Here is an 18,035-nt window from a genome sequence, read left to right as displayed (position 1 = left end):
CCCCATTACACTGTCTATGGACCGAAACAGTGAGACGGTTCGGGGTACACTACACTCACATGTGGTGTCCCCCTTACCTGTCCATAATTTTGGAGGGGTTGATCCACCCGGGAGGTTGGATCCCTTTCCGATGGGCCCAGACAGTGAGGTTTACACAGTGTTAAGTGCCTGATTCCAAAGACGATGCCTTGAAATAATGTCACATTATGCGCGTGCAATAGCCCCTACACGGCAACATTATGAAATCTGGTTGCTGATGATGTAATGGAGCTAAGTTGCGAGCGCACAGTGGAGGCAGAGGTCTGTCTTTGACATTTTGTGGTATTGGCAGTATTAGTTAACAGTGCTGCTCTTGGCCAGTATTCACATGGACATGCGATTTTGTCGGACATGGTCAAACCTTCACTGTTTTCCCTCAGTCTCCGTGGTGTATGATTTTAAACATTAATACATGATTTATCTTCTTTGTATCTTTATGCACATATGCACTTTGTTAAATGCATTATTCAAATGTGACAAGTTTGGATGCAATACTAATGGACACAGCTCTATGTATCCAGCAGTAGGATACTTTGCATAAGTAATTGTTCACATGACCTAATGAGGTGAATTAGTTTCACATGTCGAATAGTCACATGTTTTTGATTTGTAAAATTCATTGGTTACCTGATTTTTGAGAAAGCTGTATAAGACATGCACAGGCTTGTGTTTCTTTGCTTGAGAAAGGCTCAGTTGTAAGCTGAAACGTTGCAATTATTTTTCACATGGGTGAATAAAGATTTCTACTTTTTTCAAGTCTTGGAGTGCTGTCCCATTCTCTACATATATAAGAAGGTTGAAGCTCATTCCTTTGGACATAGCACCTGAGCCAACAGACTGGTGCCGCCGAATCCTCTTTCTGCTATATATATATATATATATATATATATATATATATATATATATATATATATATATATATATATATATATATATATATATATATATATATATATATATATATATAATTTTTTTTTTTTTTTTTTTTTTTGGCGACTGTCTTATTTAGGGTCTTATTTTTTTTCAGTATGAGATGATGGTTTGATTGGTACTATTTTAGGGTGCATATGACTTTTGATTGCTTGGTATTACACTTTTTGTGATGTAGGGTGACAAAAAATAGCTTTTTTTTTTTTTTTTTTACACAGTTTTAATATTTCTTTATTTTTACGGTGTTCACCTGAGAGGTTAGTTCATGTGATATTTTTATACAGCAGGTTCTTACGGATGCGGCGATACCTAATATGTATACTTTTTTTATTTAAGTTTTACACAATAACTGCATTTTTTTAACAAAAAAAATAAATCATGTTTTAGTGTCTCCATATTCTGAGAGCCATAGATTTTTTTGGGCATTTGTCTTAGGTAGGGTCTCATTTTTTGGATGAGATGACTGTTTGGTATGATTTTGGGGTGCGTATGACTTTTTGATCGCTTGCTATTACACTTTGTGATGTAAGGTGACAAAAAAATTTTGACACTGTTTTTATCTTATCTTTTTTACGTTGTTTCCCCGAGGGGTTAGGTCATGGGATACATTGTGTGCCAGGACGGATCCGTTTGGCTCAGTTTCATCAGACGGACACCAAAACGCTGCAAGCAGCGTTTTGGTGTCCGTTTATAAAGCGGAATGGAGACTGAACTGATGCATTCTGAGCGGATCCTTTTCCATTCAGAATGCATTAGAATGCAAACTGATGGACCGCTTGTGAGAGCCCTGAACGGATCTCGCAAACGGAAAGCCAAAACGCGTGTGAAAGTAGACTAACACAATATTATTATTGAAACAAAAAAATCATGTTTTAGTGTCTCCATAGTCTGAGAGCCATAGGTTTTTATTTTTTTCTCGTGTTCACCTGAGGGATTAGATCATGTGATATTTCTTTATAGAGCAAGTCGGGAAAATACACCAAAATGACAAAAAAAAGGGGTTTATATGATTTTACTTGAAAAATTTTGTTCAAAGGCCATATTAAAACAAATTGTGAATGGGGGATCTGTGGATGGCACGGTTATGAAGGGGATCTGTGGATGGCACGGTTATGGAGGGGATCTGTGGATGGCACTGTTATGGAGGGGATCTGTGGATGGCACGGTTATGAAGGGGATCTGTGGATGGCACGGTTATGGAGGGGATCTGTGGATGGCACGGTTATGGAGGGGATCTGTGGATGGCAGGGTTATGGAGGGGATCTGTGGATGGCACGGTTATGGAGGGGATCTGTGGATGGCACGGTTATGGAGGGTATCTGTGGATGGCACGGTTATGGAGGGGATCTGTGGATGGCACTATATAGCATCTTATGCTATATGTGTCATCCACAGATCTCCCCCATAGCAGCGTCATCCACAGATTCCCCTCCCCATAACAGCCCTTGCCCCGACGCTCACAGCAGTAGACTATTCCTTAACTGGCAGTAACTTTTACTTTAAATCGCCGCATCTTCTTTTACCTTACAATGAAGCTCCAGTAACAGGCGGTGACGTAACGTCACTTACTCACGTGATGCGCATGCTCCGCCTACTTTATGAATAAGGCAGGCGGAGCATGCGCGTCACGTGAGTAAGTGACGTTACGCCGCCGCCCGCTCTGGAGCTTCATTGTAAGGTAAAAGAAGATGCAGTGATTTAAAGTTCAAGGACCTGCAGGCAGTGAGCCTGACCGCCCGCATATCAACGAATCGGCTGATTATTCGATAACTGGATTCGTTGACAACGAATCCCGTTATCTATTGTAATAGATAACGTTGATTAATCGTCGCAGCCCTACTAATATGTATACTATTTTTTAATTTAAGTTTTACACAATAATATAATTTTTGGGAAAAAAAAAAACAAACACGTTTTAATGTCTCCATAGTCTAAGAGCCATAGTTTATTTTTATTTTCTCGCCCATTTTCCTTGGGGGACACAGACCTTGGGTATAGCTCAGCTCCCTAGGAGGCGTGACACTAAGTAAAACTGTTAAGCCCCTCCTCCATCAGCTATACCCTCAGCCTGGAGATAGAGGCTACCAGTTTTAGCTTAGTGTCCAAGGAGGCAAGACACTCCCTGCTACTGCAGGGCTGTTTTCTCCTTGTTTTATTTTTTTCTTCTAATTTTGTTATTTTATTTTTTTGTTTTTTCCTAGGGATACCAGAGACGCATTGGACCTCTCTGCTCTCCCGGGGTTGAGCTGCGCCAGTGCCAACTTATCTGCACTGCTGCCTCCCCCACAGAAGCAATAGGAGGATCTGGGCAGCACTGGCTCCCCTACATCCCGCCAGCTAGGGGGTCGCCCGCACGCCAAGCCCCTCTTCCAGCTTCCTGCCACTGCGGTGCCAGTGGCTGAAGGGGCGACCCTGCTGGAAGGAACTGAGGGTGAAGACAGGTAAGATGGCTTTTCCAGCCCATACCCCGTCCCTATCTGCATCTATCCCTCTGGGTACGGGGGGGGCACCCGTGGTCGCTCATTTGAGCGCTCTGCCAGACTCTCCCCATGTATCCTCCGCACCCCCACGCCGTTCCCCCCACGCTGTCTCTACAGGGCCCGGCATGCTCTCCTCCTTTCTCCCTTCCCGCCGCCGCCCGCTCCGTTCCGTGATCGGGGGGCGGGGCTTAGGCCCGACATCGGCGGATCGGGCTCGGCGGGGCGAGGGACATGGTGACGGAAGGGTCACCCATCTGAACATATCGCCGCGCTCTTGGGGCCTGCGGGCCTTTATTCTACGGCATGTTTTCTTCTTCACCGCTTCCTGCATAGCCTGAGAGTCTTCGGCAGCAGGGGGCGTGTTTTTTTCGCGCGCGCGTCATTTGGGGGCGGTGTTACGTTCTCCTTCACAGGAGACATTCAAGCGTGGAGGGGGCGGAGCTTGTTCCCGCGCCTCTGCTGAGGTTTTTGCCGCGCTTCCTCACTCCTGACTGGAAGCTGGGACACGTGGGGGACTCTGACTCCTGTGTGCATTGCTCGGTTTTCTGTGGACGCACGCTGGCTCTCTGCTGTTGCTGCCTTCTGCTGCTGCTGATCCGGACCTTCTTACTCCTGACGTTATTCTGAGGCACTGGTAGGACAGTTAACCCTCTCCTAACCCTCCTGGTCATAGCTGCTGCAACCCCTTGTGGTCTCTATATCAGTGTACGACCACATTTCAGCATGTCAGATCCCACGGGTGCCCCCAAACCCTGGTACCATGCCTGTACCGCCTGCAAGGAACTTTTTCCGCGTGGGCAATCTGAGCCGCATTGCCTTGCATGTCAGGCCCCGGTGCAGGGCCCGCTTCCCGCTGCGCCCCCCGTTGTCTCTGAACCCCCTGACTGGGCTAGGTCTCTGTCTCAGGCAGTGGAAAGCCTTACACACGTAGTGGGCCGTCTCGTGGATAGACCGCCTCTCCCGCAGGCTGCCGCAATCCCTGTCGCACCCGCTGGGAATACCGTTTCTGCCGCCCCCACTGATTCCCTGCCTCCCAGTGAATCTTCCAGGGCCCGGCATACTCAGAAACGTTCAAGGGTTGAGCGCACATCTTCTCCAGATGCTTCGCTCTCTCCGCCATGCGTGCGAGCTCAGTCAAGTCTATCCTCTCAAAGGGATACGCCTTCTGAGGGAGAACTGGCGGATTCGGACGTGGACATGGACTCAGAGCTTCCGTCCAAATTGTCGTCCGCGGTGGGGCATCTTATCACTAGCATCCGTGATACCTTTCAGATACACGATGACCCCCCCAGCTCTGAACAGGCCGGCGTGTCCTTTCTCCGCCCCAGACAGGCCTCCAAGGTTTTTCCCATACACGCTGATTTTTCTTCTGTGGTATCCAAGGCTTGGACTCGGCCTAACGTCCGCTTTATTACACCCAAGAAGCTGGACATTTGCTATCCCTTTCCAGCGGATTCTGTGACCACGTGGACATCCCCGCCTAAGGTTGATCCTCCCGTGGCTCGCCTGTCCAAAAGCACTACTATTCCTGTACAAGACGGATCTTCCCTCCAGTCTGCTGAGGACCGTCGTACGGAATCCCTCTCCAAGGCCATATTTACTGCCTCTGGTTCGGCCCTTAGACCGGTCTTTGCCTCCGCCTGGGTGGGTAAAGCGGTCTCTGAATGGGGTTTGCAACTGGAACGGGAGTTAGGGTCGGACGTCCCTGTTCAGGACCTCCGTTCCTTAGCCCAACTAATTGTTCAGGCCGGAAAATTAGTCTGTGAGGCCTCCCTTGATGCGGGTGCCCTCATTGCCCGTTCCTCTGCCCTGGCAGTTTCTGTCAGGAGGGAACTCTGGCTGAAGGTTTGGGCGGCGGACGCCGCTTCCAAACGCTCTTTGGCCGGCCTACCATTCACGGGTTCCCGCCTTGTTCGGGACCCGTCTGGACGAACTTATATCAGAGGCCACGGGTGGGAAGAGTACTCACCTCCCCCAGTCCAGGCCAAAGGGCGCCCCCCGTGGTCGCGCTGGTTCGTCCCGGTTTCGGTCCTTTCGCAAGCCCACCGGGTCTAGACCCGCGGCCGGTTCTTCTTCCTCTGGCCCAGCCCAGGATAGACGCAAGAAGCCGTTTTTTCGGACGCAACCTACCTGGCGCAAGTCCCAGCCTGCACGGGCTCCCACAGGCCAGCAGCCCTCTGCCTGAAGGTGCGCCCCCACCCACCCGGGTGGGGGGCCGCCTTCTCCTGTTCAGGAACGTATGGCGGGCCCACATCTCAGACGCATGGGCGCTCGAGATTGTATCTTGCGGATACAAGATCGAATTTGCGTCCATTCCGCCAGACCGTTTCTTCCGATCCCGTCCTCCGCGGATCCCGTACGAGCGGCCGCCTTCTTCGCGGCCATTCGCTCTCTAATGGACAAGGGTGTCGTCGCCCCCGTGCCTCCGACGGAAAGGTTCAGGGGGTTCTACTCGAACCTCTTTGTGGTTCCCAAGAAGGAAGGCTCAGTGCGTCCGATCTTGGACCTAAACGCCTGAACCGTTTTCTCCGACTGCAGAGATTCCGGATGGAGTCTCTCAGGTCCGCAGTGGCCTCCCTGGAAAGAGGGGATTTCATGGCCTCAATCGACATTCAGGATGCATACCTCCACGTTCCGGTTGCTCCATGTCATCACCGCTTCCTGCGCTTCGCGGTGGGGGACGATCACTTCCAATTCGTCGCCCTTCCCTTTGGTCTGGCGACGGCTCCTCGAGTGTTCACCAAGGTCCTGGCCCCTGTCTTGGCCCTTCTACGTTCAAGAAGTGTTTTTCTTCTCCCATACTTGGATGACATCCTGGTCAAGGCACCCTCCTTCTCTCAGGCATCCGGCAGTGTGGAACTCACTCTGGAGACCCTGACGCGGTTCGGTTGGATTATCAACCACCCCAAGTCTTCCCTTACCCCCTCCAGACGGCTGATCTTCCTGGGGATGCTCCTGGATACAGAGTTGGCGGAGGTCCGCCTTCCGTCGGACAAGCGTCTGGCCCTTCGCGGGTCGGTTCGCAGTCTCCTCCGTCATCACCGCCCTTCCCTCAGATCCAGCATGCGGTTGTTGGGAAAGATGGTTGCCTGTTTCGAAGCGGTGCCGTTCGCACAATTCCGATCCCGCACCTTTCAGAGGGCAATTCTGTCGGCCTGGGACAAATCACCGAGGAGTCTGGACAGGACCTTTCTTCTGCCTCCCCTGGCTCGGGCTTCCCTCAGCTGGTGGTTGCATATCCCTCTAAGGGGGAAGTCCTTCCTTCCACTGAACTGGCTGGTGATTACCACCGATGCCAGCTTACGGGGGTGGGGGGGGGGTTTTCCCTCCCCGGTCCGTCCAGGGCGTTTGGTCTCTATCGGAGTCCAGACTTCCAATCAATATTCTGGAACTGAGGGCGATTCTTCTGTCCCTCAGACACTGGACCCATCTACTGAGGGGCCACCCTGTTCGGATCCAATCGGACAATGCCACGGCTGTGGCATACATAAACCATCAGGGAGGCACCGCAGCGCTGCAGCGATGCAAGAGGTGACCCTCATTCTCCTCTGGGCGGAGACGCACGTGCCGGCCTTATCTGCGATTTACATCCCGGGGGTGGACAACTGGGCGGCGGATTTCCTCAGCCGGTCCACCATCGACCCGGGAGAATGGTCCCTGCACCCAGAGGTGTTCGAAGCCCTTTGTCTTCGCTGGGGTCGCCCCGACGTGGACCTCATGGCCTCCAAATTCAACCACAAGGTCCCCCTATACCTGGCCAGGGCACGGGACCCGAAGGCATACGGCGCCGACGCGCTCGTCCTTCCGTGGCGCGAATTCTCCCATCTGTACGTCTTTCCTCCTTTTCCCCTCCTGCCACGGGTTCTTCGGAGGATCGCGGCAGAGGGCGTTCCCGCGATTCTAATCGCCCCGGATTGGCCCCGCCGGTCTTGGTACGCCGACCTAATGTTGCTGTTGGCAGACGCACCGTGGCCACTGCCCTCCAGGGAAGACCTTCTCTCTCAGGGACCGATCTTCCACGAGCATTTAGGCTCGCTACGTTTGACGGCGTGGCTATTGAGACCGCCGTCTTAACGCGACGGGGTTTCTCCGCGGACGTAGTCCGCACCATGATCCGTGCTCGTAAGCCCGTATCCTCTAGGATCTACTATCGGGTTTGGAGGTCCTATCTGGGGTTCTGTGAGTCCCGGAGCATCCCACCTCTCCGGTTTTCTCTTCCCACAATCCTGTCCTTCCTCCAGTCGGGTCTGGACCTGGGGCTGTGCCTCAGTTCTCTGAAGGGACAGATTTCGGCGCTGTCTATTCTTCTCCAGCGTCCCCTGGCCCCTCTAGGGCCAATTAAGACCTTTTACAAGGGGTGGCTCACTCTGTTCCGCCGTACCGCCCTCCAGTTCCTTCCTGGGACCTGAATGTGGTGCTCTCGGCGCTCCAATCAGCCCCCTTCGAGCCTTTACGGGAGGTCTCCCTTCGCCTTCTGTCCTGCAAGGTCATCTTTCTTGTGGCCATCACGTCTCTCCGACGGGTGTCGGAGTTAGCGGCTCTTTCTTGCTCCGAACCTTTCCTGATCTTCCACCAGGATAAGGTTGTGCTTCGGCCTGTCCCGACTTTCCTGCCAAAGGTGGTCTCCGCCTTTCACATCAATGAGGACATCGTCCTTCCGTCGCTCTGTCCCTCTCCTTCCCACCCCAGAGAACGGGAACTGCACCGTCTGGATGTGGTCAGGGCGTTGAGGATTTACTTGGAGGTCACCGGGATCCTTTCGGCGCACGGACTCCCTGTTTGTGGTTCCGGAGGGTTCGCGCAAGGGTTGGCGGTCTCCAAGGTGGCTATTGCCCGTTTCATTAAACTGGCGGTGTCTGAGGCTTATCGAGCCAAGGGCAGAGCCTCCGCCTTTCGGCGTCACTGCTCATTCCACCAGAGCAGTCGGAGCTTCCTGGGCGCAGAGGCATCGGGCCTCGGCTGAACAGTTGTGCAAAGCAGCCACTTGGTCCTCTCTGCACACTTTCACAAAGTTCTATAGGGTGCATACGCATGCATCAGCGGATGCTGCTTTGGGCCGCCTGGTTTTGCAGGCAGCGGTTTCCTGATGCTCTGGTGGTGTTCCGCCTTGGGTTTGTGGTCCCTCCCTTCTTGGACTGCTCTTGAACGTCCCAAGGTCTGTGTCCCCCAAGGAAAATGGGCGAGAAAAGGAGATTTTTGTATAACTTACCAGTTAAATCTCTTTCTCGCTCTTCCTTGGGGGACACAGCACCCACCCTTCTGTGTTTGGTTACAGGGTTATGGTCTGGCGCCCCGTTGGGTTGCTGGCTGGTTGTTTCCATTATTGGTTGTTATCCTTTCACTACTTGGACACGCAACTGGTAGCCTCTATCTCCAGGCTGAGGGTATAGCTGATGGAGGAGGGGCTTAACAGTTCTACTTAGTGTCACGCCTCCTATGGAGCTGAGCTATACCCAAGGTCTGTGTCCCCCAAGGAAGAGCGAGAAAGAGATTTAACTGGTAAGTTATACAAAAATCTCCTTTTTTGGGCAATTGTCTTAGGTAGTCTATGATTTTTGCGGGATGAGATGACGGTTTGATTGACACTATTTTGGGATGCATTTGACTTTTTGATCGCTTGCTATTACACTGTTAGTGATGTAAGGTGACAAAATGGTTTTTCACCTGAGGGTTTAGGTCATGTGATATTTTTATAGAGCCGGTTGATACGGACGCAGCGATACTAATATGTATACTTTTCTTACTTTTCTTATTTTCCCTATTTTTTACCCAAATTTTTTTTACACAATTTTGGGAAAAGGACGCTCCCCCCCCCCCCCACTTTTTATATTTGTCCCACTGTGGGACTTCACCTTTTCAGGGTTTGATCCCTGTTTCAATTCAGTACAATACATTCTGTATTGTACTGAATTGAACTGTCAGCGTCTTACACAGTAAGACATGTGGTGCCATTCCCATATTATTCCTGGGCTTCCGCACCTGGCAGGCTCCAATGCCTGTGGAAGGCATCGGGGCTGCCATGGCAACCATCAACCCCTTGTCAATGCAGCGTGAGCCCCCTCCCTCTGTAAACCCAGCACCTGCTGCAGTCAGCGTTGACCGCGGCATGTGAAAGGGTTAATCCGCCGGTATCGCCACATACCGCAATGCCGGTAGATGCAGCAGGGGCCCGGCTATCAGTAAGCTGGGCCTGTGGTGCGGATGCAGGAGCTGCACCCGCCCTATTACATCAAGTACATGCACGTGGGAATGTGGGAAGGGGTTAAAGATATTATATACACTACATTTTACATTTACATTTTTTTCTATTTGTTAATAGGGACGGAGATTTCTCAGCTTTCTGTTCAGCTGGGATGTCAACTTCATCAAGATGATCCATGAAACCATCAAAAATCAACTGCAGTGTTTTCCAAAGTAAGTTATCGTATTGTAGTTGCAGCTCCGTTCTTCTGTCTGAACACCTTTACACATTTCTCCCTTTCCTGCACATTCTTTCATGTCAGTCAAATTTGTTAGCAGGTGAGCAAAGTAAAATTGCGGTATCCGATGTGCAGTCTGCTGCCCTTTCCTTCCTTACTAATTAGAAAAGTATGCCAATGTGACCCCGACAGAAGGCAAAAGGACACCCTTTTGTACTCCATTAAGTAAATGCATTGCCTTTTGCATCGACGTCGGGAACCTTTCTCCCAAATACGCAGTCACAAAACGTCATGTGAACAGAGCCTCAGCCTAGCAATAATTAAATGTCTATAACCAGTTTACTGCATAGTCATTTATATTACAGTTTAAAAGTACCATAATTGATGGCTATTTCAGATCTAGCAATTTGCACTTAAAGGGGTTGTCTGCTTTTGGCAATGCCTTTTTAGAAAAAAAAAAGTTCCATTTGCTCTATTCTTATGACTGTATGGGGTGCCATTCCCATAGTATTCCTGCTAGGTGTTATTGATGAATTTCTAGCAGTCTGCGGTCAAGTTCCATCTGGGTGTCACCAGTTGTCAGAATGCGCAGGGACACACCCCTAACTGGTAATACCCAGATGGACCTTTATCAAATGCCTCATTCACACATCTCGGTCAGTGTTCGGTTAGTGATTTCCATCAGTGATTTTGAGCCAAAACCAGAAGTGGATCTAAATACAGAACTGGTGCCGATCTTTCCCTTATACCTAATGTCTCTGGAGGCTCCAATCCTGGTTTTGGCTCACAATCACTGTCCAAAACACAGGCGTGTAAATAAGGCATAAGACTGCTGGCAATTGATTTGTAAACTGCTAGTAGTAATAATAGAGCCGTAGCACAACATAGAGGCATAAGAATAGATGCTCCAGCATTGTAGTGTAGTGTAAGTAGATACTAAAACAACTTGGCCAGGATTGCTGACAGGTCCTCTTTATACTGGACAAACCCCTAATTGTCTTTAATGCAACTCAATATGAATTCCATACATCTGAATATCAAGTTCCTGCAGCAGGTGATTACTGTAGACTGCATCCCGATGAATGTGGTATATCTGCTGCATGTGAGTATACTCCTATACTACTGCGGTGTATCCCGGCTCATTTAGATTGGTGAGGACCAGGACTCGGGAAGGGCAGAACCCTGATCTTTTTCTTAGATAGTGATATTTTTTGTAATTATCTTTTCTCGCCCATTTTCCTTGGGGGACACAGACCTTGGGTATAGCTCAGCTCCCTAGGAGGCGTGACACTAAGTAAAACTGTTAAGCCCCTCCTCCAGCTATACCCTCAGCCTGGAGATAGAGGCTACCAGTTTTAGCTTAGTGTCAAAGGAGGCAAGACACTCCCTGCTACTGCAGGGCTGTTTTCTCCTTGTTATTTTTACTTTTTCTTCTAATTTTGTTATTTTATTTTTTCCTAGGGATACCAGAGACGCATTAGACCTCTCTGCTCTCCCGGGGTTGAGCTGCGCCAGTGCCAACTTATCTGCACTGCTGCCTCCCCCACAGAAGCAATAGGAGGATCTGGGCAGCAATGGCTCCCCTACATCCCGCCAGCTAGGGGGTCGCCCGCACGCCAAGCCCCTCTTCCAGCTTCCTGCCACTGCGGTGCCAGTGGCTGAAGGGGCGACCCTGCTGGAAAGGACTGAGGGTGAAGACGTCGGACGGTGAGATGGCTATTCCAGCCCATACCCCGTCCCTATCTGCAGCATCTACCCCTCTGGGTAAGGGGGGCACCCGTGGTCGCTCATTCTGAGCGCTCATCTGCAGGACAATGCAGCACAGCAGCATCCTCAGCACCCCCACGCCGTTCCCCCCCACGCTGCTATCTTTCTGCCCCCCCCCCCCCCCTCATTCGGGGCTGACTCCATTTTTCTCTTCTCTCTCTCCCCCTTCCCGCCGAGAACGGGGGGCGGGGCTTAGCGGTCCCGGCAGGGGGCGGGGCTTACGCGCGCGTCATTTTGGGGGCGGAGCTACGTTCTCCTTCACAGGAGACATTTCAAGCGCTGGAGGGGGCAGAGCTTGTTCCCCGTGCTTTCTGCTGAGGTTTCCCGCGCTTCCTCACTCCTGACAGGAAGCTGGGACACGGTGGGGGACTCTAACCTCCTGTGTACATCGCTCGGCTTCTGTGGGCGCTCTCTGCTGCTCTCTGCTGCTCACTGCTGTTCACTGCTTCTCTGCTGCTGCTGATCTGGGCCATCTCCTGACGTTCTTCTGAGGCACTGGTAGGACAGTTAACCCTCTCCTAACCCTCCTGGTCATAGCTGCTATAACCCTTTGTGGTCTCTATATTAGAGTACAACCACACTTCAGCATGTCAGATCCCACAGGTGCCCCCAAACCCTGGTACCATGCCTGTACCGCCTGTAAGGAACTTTTTCCGCGTGGGCAATCTGAGCCGCATTGCCTTGCATGTCAGGCCCCGGTGCAGGGCCCGCTTCCCGCTGCGCCCCCCGGTGCCTCTGAACCCCCTGACTGGGCTAGGTCTCTGTCTCAGGCGGTGGAAAGCCTTACACACGTAGTGGGCCGTCTCGTGGATAGACCGCCTCTCCCGCAGGCTGCCACAATCCCTGTCGCACCCGCTGGGACTACCGTTTCTGCCGCCCCCACTGGTTCCCTGCCTCCCAGCGAATCTTCCAGGGCCCGGCATACTCAGAAACGTTCAAGGGTTGAGCGCACATCTTCTCCAGATGCTTCGCTCTCTCCGCCATGCGTGCGAGCTCAGTCAAGTCTATCCTCTCAAAGGGATACGCTTTCTGAGGGAGAACTGGCGGATTCGGACGTGGACATGGACTCAGAGCTTCCGTCCAAATTGGCGTCCGCGGTGGGGCATCTTGTCACTAGCATCCGTGATACCTTTCAGCTACACGATGACCCCCCCAGCTCTGAACAGGCCGGCGTGTCCTTTCTCCGCCCCAAACAGGCCTCCAAGGTTTTTCCCATACACGCTGATTTTTCTTCTGTGGTATCCAAGGCTTGGACTCGGCCTAACGTCCGCTTTATTACACCCAAAAAGCTGGACATTTGTTATCCCTTTCCAGCGGATTCTGTGACCACGTGGACATCCCCGCCTAAGGTTGATCCTCCCGTGGCTCGCCTGTCCAAAAGCACTACTATTCCTGTACAGGACGGATCTTCCCTCCAGTCTGTTGAGGACCGTCGTACGGAATCCCTCTCCAAGGCCATATTTACTGCCTCTGGTTCGGCCCTTAGACCGGTCTTTGCCTCCGCCTGGGTTGGCAAAGCGGTCTCTGAATGGGGTTTGCAACTGGAACGGGAGTTAGGGTCGGACGTCCCTGTTCAGGACCTCCGTTCCTTAGCCCAACTAATTGTTCAGGCCGGAAAATTCGTCTGTGAGGCCTCCCTTGATGCGGGTGCCCTCATTGCCCGTTCCTCTGCCCTGGCAGTTTCTGTCAGGAGGGAACTCTGGCTGAAGGTTTGGGCGGCGGACGCCGCTTCCAAACGCTCTTTGGCCGGCCTACCATTCACGGGTTCCCGCCTGTTCGGAACCCGTCTGGACGAACTTATATCAGAGGCCACGGGTGGGAAGAGTACTCACCTCCCCCAGTCCAGGCCAATGGGCGCCCCCCGTGGTCGCGCTGGTTCGTCCCGTTTTCGGTCCTTTCGCAAGCCCACCGGGTCTAGACCCGCGGCCAGTTCTTCTTCCTCTGGCCCAGCCCAGGATAGACGCAAGAAGCCGTTTTTTCGGACGCAACCTACCTGGCGCAAGTCCCAGCCTGCACGGGCTCCCACAGGCCAGCAGCCCTCTGCCTGAAGGTGCGCCCCCACCCACCCGGGTGGGGGGCCGCCTTCTCCTATTCAGGAACGTATGGCGGGCCCACATCTCAGACGCATGGGCGCTCGAGATTGTATCTTGCGGATACAAAATCGAATTTGCGTCCATTCCGCCAGACCGTTTCTTCCGATCCCGTCCTCCGCGAGATCCCGTACGAGTGGCCGCCTTCTTCGCGGCCATTCACTCTCTAATGGACAAGGGTGTCGTCGCCCCCGTGCCTCCGACGGAAAGGTTCAGGGGGTTCTACTCGAACCTCTTTGTGGTTCCCAAGAAGGAAGGCTCAGTGCGTCCGATCTTGGACCTAAAACGCCTGAACCGTTTTCTCCGACTGCAGAGATTCCGGATGGAGTCTCTCAGGTCCGCAGTGGCCTCCCTGGAAAGAGGGGATTTCATGGCCTCAATCGACATTCAGGATGCATACCTCCACGTTCCGGTTGCTCCATGTCATCACCGCTTCCTGCGCTTCGCGGTGGGGGACGATCACTTCCAATTCGTCGCCCTTCCCTTTGGTCTGGCGACGGCTCCTCGAGTGTTCACCAAGGTCCTGGCCCCTGTCTTGGCCCTTCTACGTTCAAGAAGTGTTTTTCTTCTCCCATACTTGGACGACATCCTGGTCAAGGCACCCTCCTTCTCTCAGACATCCCGCAGTGTGGAACTCACTCTGGAGACCCTGACGCGGTTCGGTTGGATTATCAACCACCCCAAATCTTCCCTTACCCCCTCCAGACGGCTGATCTTCCTGGGGATGCTCCTGGATACAGAGTTGGCGGAGGTCCGCCTTCCGTCGGACAAGCGTCTGGCCCTTCGCGGGTCGGTTCGCAGTCTCCTCCGTCATCACCGCCCTTCCCTCAGATCCAGCATGCGGTTGTTGGGAAAGATGGTTGCCTGTTTCGAAGCGGTGCCGTTCGCACAATTCCGATCCCGCACCTTTCAGAGGGCAATTCTGTCGGCCTGGGACAAATCACCGAGGAGTCTGGACAGGACCTTTCTTCTGCCTCCCCTGGCTCGGGCTTCCCTCGGCTGGTGGTTGCATATCCCTCTAAGGGGGAAGTCCTTCCTTCCACTGAACTGGCTGGTGATTACCACAATTAGGTAAGCAATTAAGGTATGGTAGATCATATAACAAAGTCAGGGTAACCAGGAGAAGAAGGTGAACCCAGTAACCAATAGACACATCAATAAGGCGTCCTAAAGTGAACAATGAGTAAAAGTATTCACATATGGTTAACCTATAAGGTATATTGGAAAAGCCAAGGAGTAGTCAACTCACTTCACGGGGGGTGGCCAGCTGGATAAGCTCAAGACACCAGCATGAACACAAACCCCCCAATCCGGAGTGCCTGTAGAGTCGTCCAACACTGATGGTTGCCCAGTATGGAAAGGAAAGGCTTCACTTCAGTGGTGTTGTTTGAAGACTTTTGCTTCTTTATTGATTCATAAAAGGCTCTTCATAAAAGGCTCAACGCGTTTCGGGGTATGCAAACCCCTTCTTCAGGAGCAAGTACAGACAGAATAAAAACAAGCTTTATAATAATAATACCTGGTGGCCCTATATATAGGGCTTGTGAAAGGATGCCAATGTGGAGTCTTTCACGATGCCAGCTTACGGGGGTGGGGGGGGGGTTTTCCCTCCCCGGTCCGTCCAGGGCGTTTGGTCTCTATCGGAGTCCAGACTTCCAATCAATATTCTGGAACTGAGGGCGATTCTTCTGTCCCTCAGACACTGGACCCATCTGCTGAAGGGCCACCCTGTTCGGATCCAATCGGACAATGCCACGGCTGTGGCATACATAAACCATCAGGGAGGCACTCGCAGCGCTGCAGCGATGCAAGAGGTGACCCTCATTCTCCTCTGGGCGGAGACGCACGTGCCGGCCTTATCTGCGATTTACATCCCGGGGGTGGACAACTGGGCGGCGGATTTCCTCAGCCGGTCCACCATCGACCCGGGAGAATGGTCCCTGCACCCAGAGGTGTTCGAAGCCCTTTGTCTTCGCTGGGGTCGCCCCGACGTGGACCTCATGGCCTTCCAAATTCAACCACAAGGTCCCCCTATACCTGGCCAGGGCACGGGACCCGAAGGCATACGGCGCCGACGCGCTCGTCCTTCCGTGGCGCGAATTCTCCCTTCTGTACGTCTTTCCTCCTTTTCCCCTCCTGCCACGGGTTCTTCGGAGGATCGCGGCAGAGGGCGTTCCCGCGATTTTAATCGCCCCGGATTGGCCCCGCCGGTCTTGGTACGCCGACCTAATGTTGCTGTTGGCAGACGCACCGTGGCCACTGCCCTCCAGGGAAGACCTTCTCTCTCAGGGACCGATCTTCCACGAGCATTTAGGCTCGCTACGTTTGACGGCGTGGCTATTGAGACCGCCGTCTTAACGCGACGGGGTTTCTCCGCGGACGTAATCCGCACCATGATCCGTGCTCGTAAGCCTGTATCCTCTAGGATCTACTATCGGGTTTGGAGGTCCTATCTGGGGTTCTGTGAGTCCCGGAGCATCCCTCCTCTCCGATTCTCCCTTCCCACACTCCTGTCCTTCCTCCAGTCGGGTCTGGACCTGGGGCTGAGCCTCAGTTCTCTGAAGGGACAGATTTCGGCGCTGTCTATTCTTCTCCAGCGTCCCCTGGCCCCTCTAGGGCCCATTAAGACCTTCTTACAAGGGGTGGCTCACTCTGTTCCGCCGTACCGCCCTCCAGTTCCTTCCTGGGACCTGAATGTGGTGCTCTCGGCGCTCCAATCCGCCCCCTTCGAGCCTTTACGGGAAGTCTCCCTTCGTCTTCTGTCCTGCAAGGTCATCTTTCTTGTGGCCATCACGTCTCTCCGACGGGTGTCGGAGTTAGCGGCTCTTTCTTGCTCCGACCCTTTCCTGGTCTTCCACCAGGATAAGGTTGTGCTTCGGCCTGTCCTGACCTTCCTGCCAAAGGTGGTTTCCGCCTTTCACATCAATGAGGACATCGTCCTTCCGTCGCTCTGTCCCTCTCCTTCCCACCCCAGAGAACGGGAACTGCACCGTCTGGATGTGGTCAGGGCGTTGAGGATTTACTTGGAGGTCACCGGATCCTTTCCGCGCACGGACTCCCTGTTTTTGGTTCCGGAGGGTTCGCGCAAGGGTTTGGCGGTCTCCAAGGTGGCTATTGCCCGTTTCATTAAACTGGCGGTGTCTGAGGCTTATCGAGCCCAGGGACAGAGCTCCGCCTTTCGGCATCACTGCTCATTCCACCAGAGCAGTCGGTGCTTCCTGGGCGCAGAGGCATCGGGCCTCGGCTGAACAGTTGTGCAAGGCAGCCACTTGGTCCTCTCTGCACACTTTCACAAAGTTCTATAGAGTGCATACGCATGCATCAGCGGATGCTGCTTTGGGCCGCCTGGTTTTGCAGACAGCGGTTTCCTGATGCTCTGGTGGTGTTCCGCCTTGGGTTTGTGGTCCCTCCCTTCTTGGACTGCTCTTGAACGTCCCAAGGTCTGTGTCCCCCAAGGAAAATAGGGCGAGAAAAGGAGATTTTTGTATAACTTACCAGTTAAATCTCTTTCTCGCTCTTCCTTGGGGGACACAGCACCCACCCTTCTGTGTTTGGTTACAGGGTTATGGTCTGGCGCCCCGTTGGGTTGCTGGCTGGTTGTTTCCGTTATTGGTTGTTATCCTTTCACTACTTGGACACGCAACTGGTAGCCTCTATCTCCAGGCTGAGGGTATAGCTGATGGAGGAGGGGCTTAACAGTTTTACTTAGTGTCACGCCTCCTAGGGAGCTGAGCTATACCCAAGGTCTGTGTCCCCCAAGGAAGAGCGAGAAAGAGATTTAACTGGTAAGTTATACAAAAATCTCCTTTTTGTTATATTTAGTAATAACCATTTCATTATTATTATTCAATCCTAGGTCATTGATGAATCACGTTGCAGACATATATTTCAGAGCCTGGAAAAAAGCATCTGGTGACATTTTGACGGTGACTTTGTGTTTCTTTTGTAACTTGTTATAATTAATTCAGGGGGGGGGGGTTAGTGTGTAAATTGGAATTTAAAGGGATTGTCCCATCTCGCTGTTACTAAGGCGAGATGAGACACAGTCCCGACCACCTCTAGGCTGGGAAACAGCGGAGCGCTCCTGCGCTCTGCTGTTCAGGAGTTCTCATTGCCGTGCATGAGCGCTACGGAAACGGTAGCACAACAAGCTCTGCTGTTTGAGTCAGGAAGACGGCAGAGCTTTTTGTGCTACAGTTTCAGTAGCGCATGCACAGCAATGAGCGCTACTGAAAAAGGAGAGCGCTGGAGCAGAGGTGGTCGGGACTGTGTCTCATCTTGCCTTAGTAACAGCGAGGTAAGACAACCCC

At 52.5% G+C, this 18,035-nt stretch overlaps 1 protein-coding gene across 2 annotated transcripts in view; it reads left to right on the top strand.

Annotated features, from left to right (window-relative positions):
* The window catches only part of NCAPG2 (non-SMC condensin II complex subunit G2), an 85,089-nt gene that overhangs the window by 40,783 nt on the left and 26,271 nt on the right, over positions 1–18,035 (top strand). For both annotated transcript variants that reach the window (XM_044294277.1, XM_044294278.1), the window contains exons 7-8: positions 9,769–9,863; positions 17,582–17,651. In XM_044294277.1, coding sequence (XP_044150212.1) covers positions 9,769–9,863; positions 17,582–17,651 — 165 coding nt within the window. The remainder of the gene's footprint in view (positions 1–9,768; positions 9,864–17,581; positions 17,652–18,035) is intronic.

The sequence above is a fragment of the Bufo gargarizans genome, chromosome 5 (assembly GCF_014858855.1).
Source record: "Bufo gargarizans isolate SCDJY-AF-19 chromosome 5, ASM1485885v1, whole genome shotgun sequence".
NCBI classification, from domain to species: Eukaryota; Metazoa; Chordata; class Amphibia; order Anura; family Bufonidae; genus Bufo; species Bufo gargarizans.
This window is presented reverse-complemented; position numbering and strand designations above follow the sequence as displayed.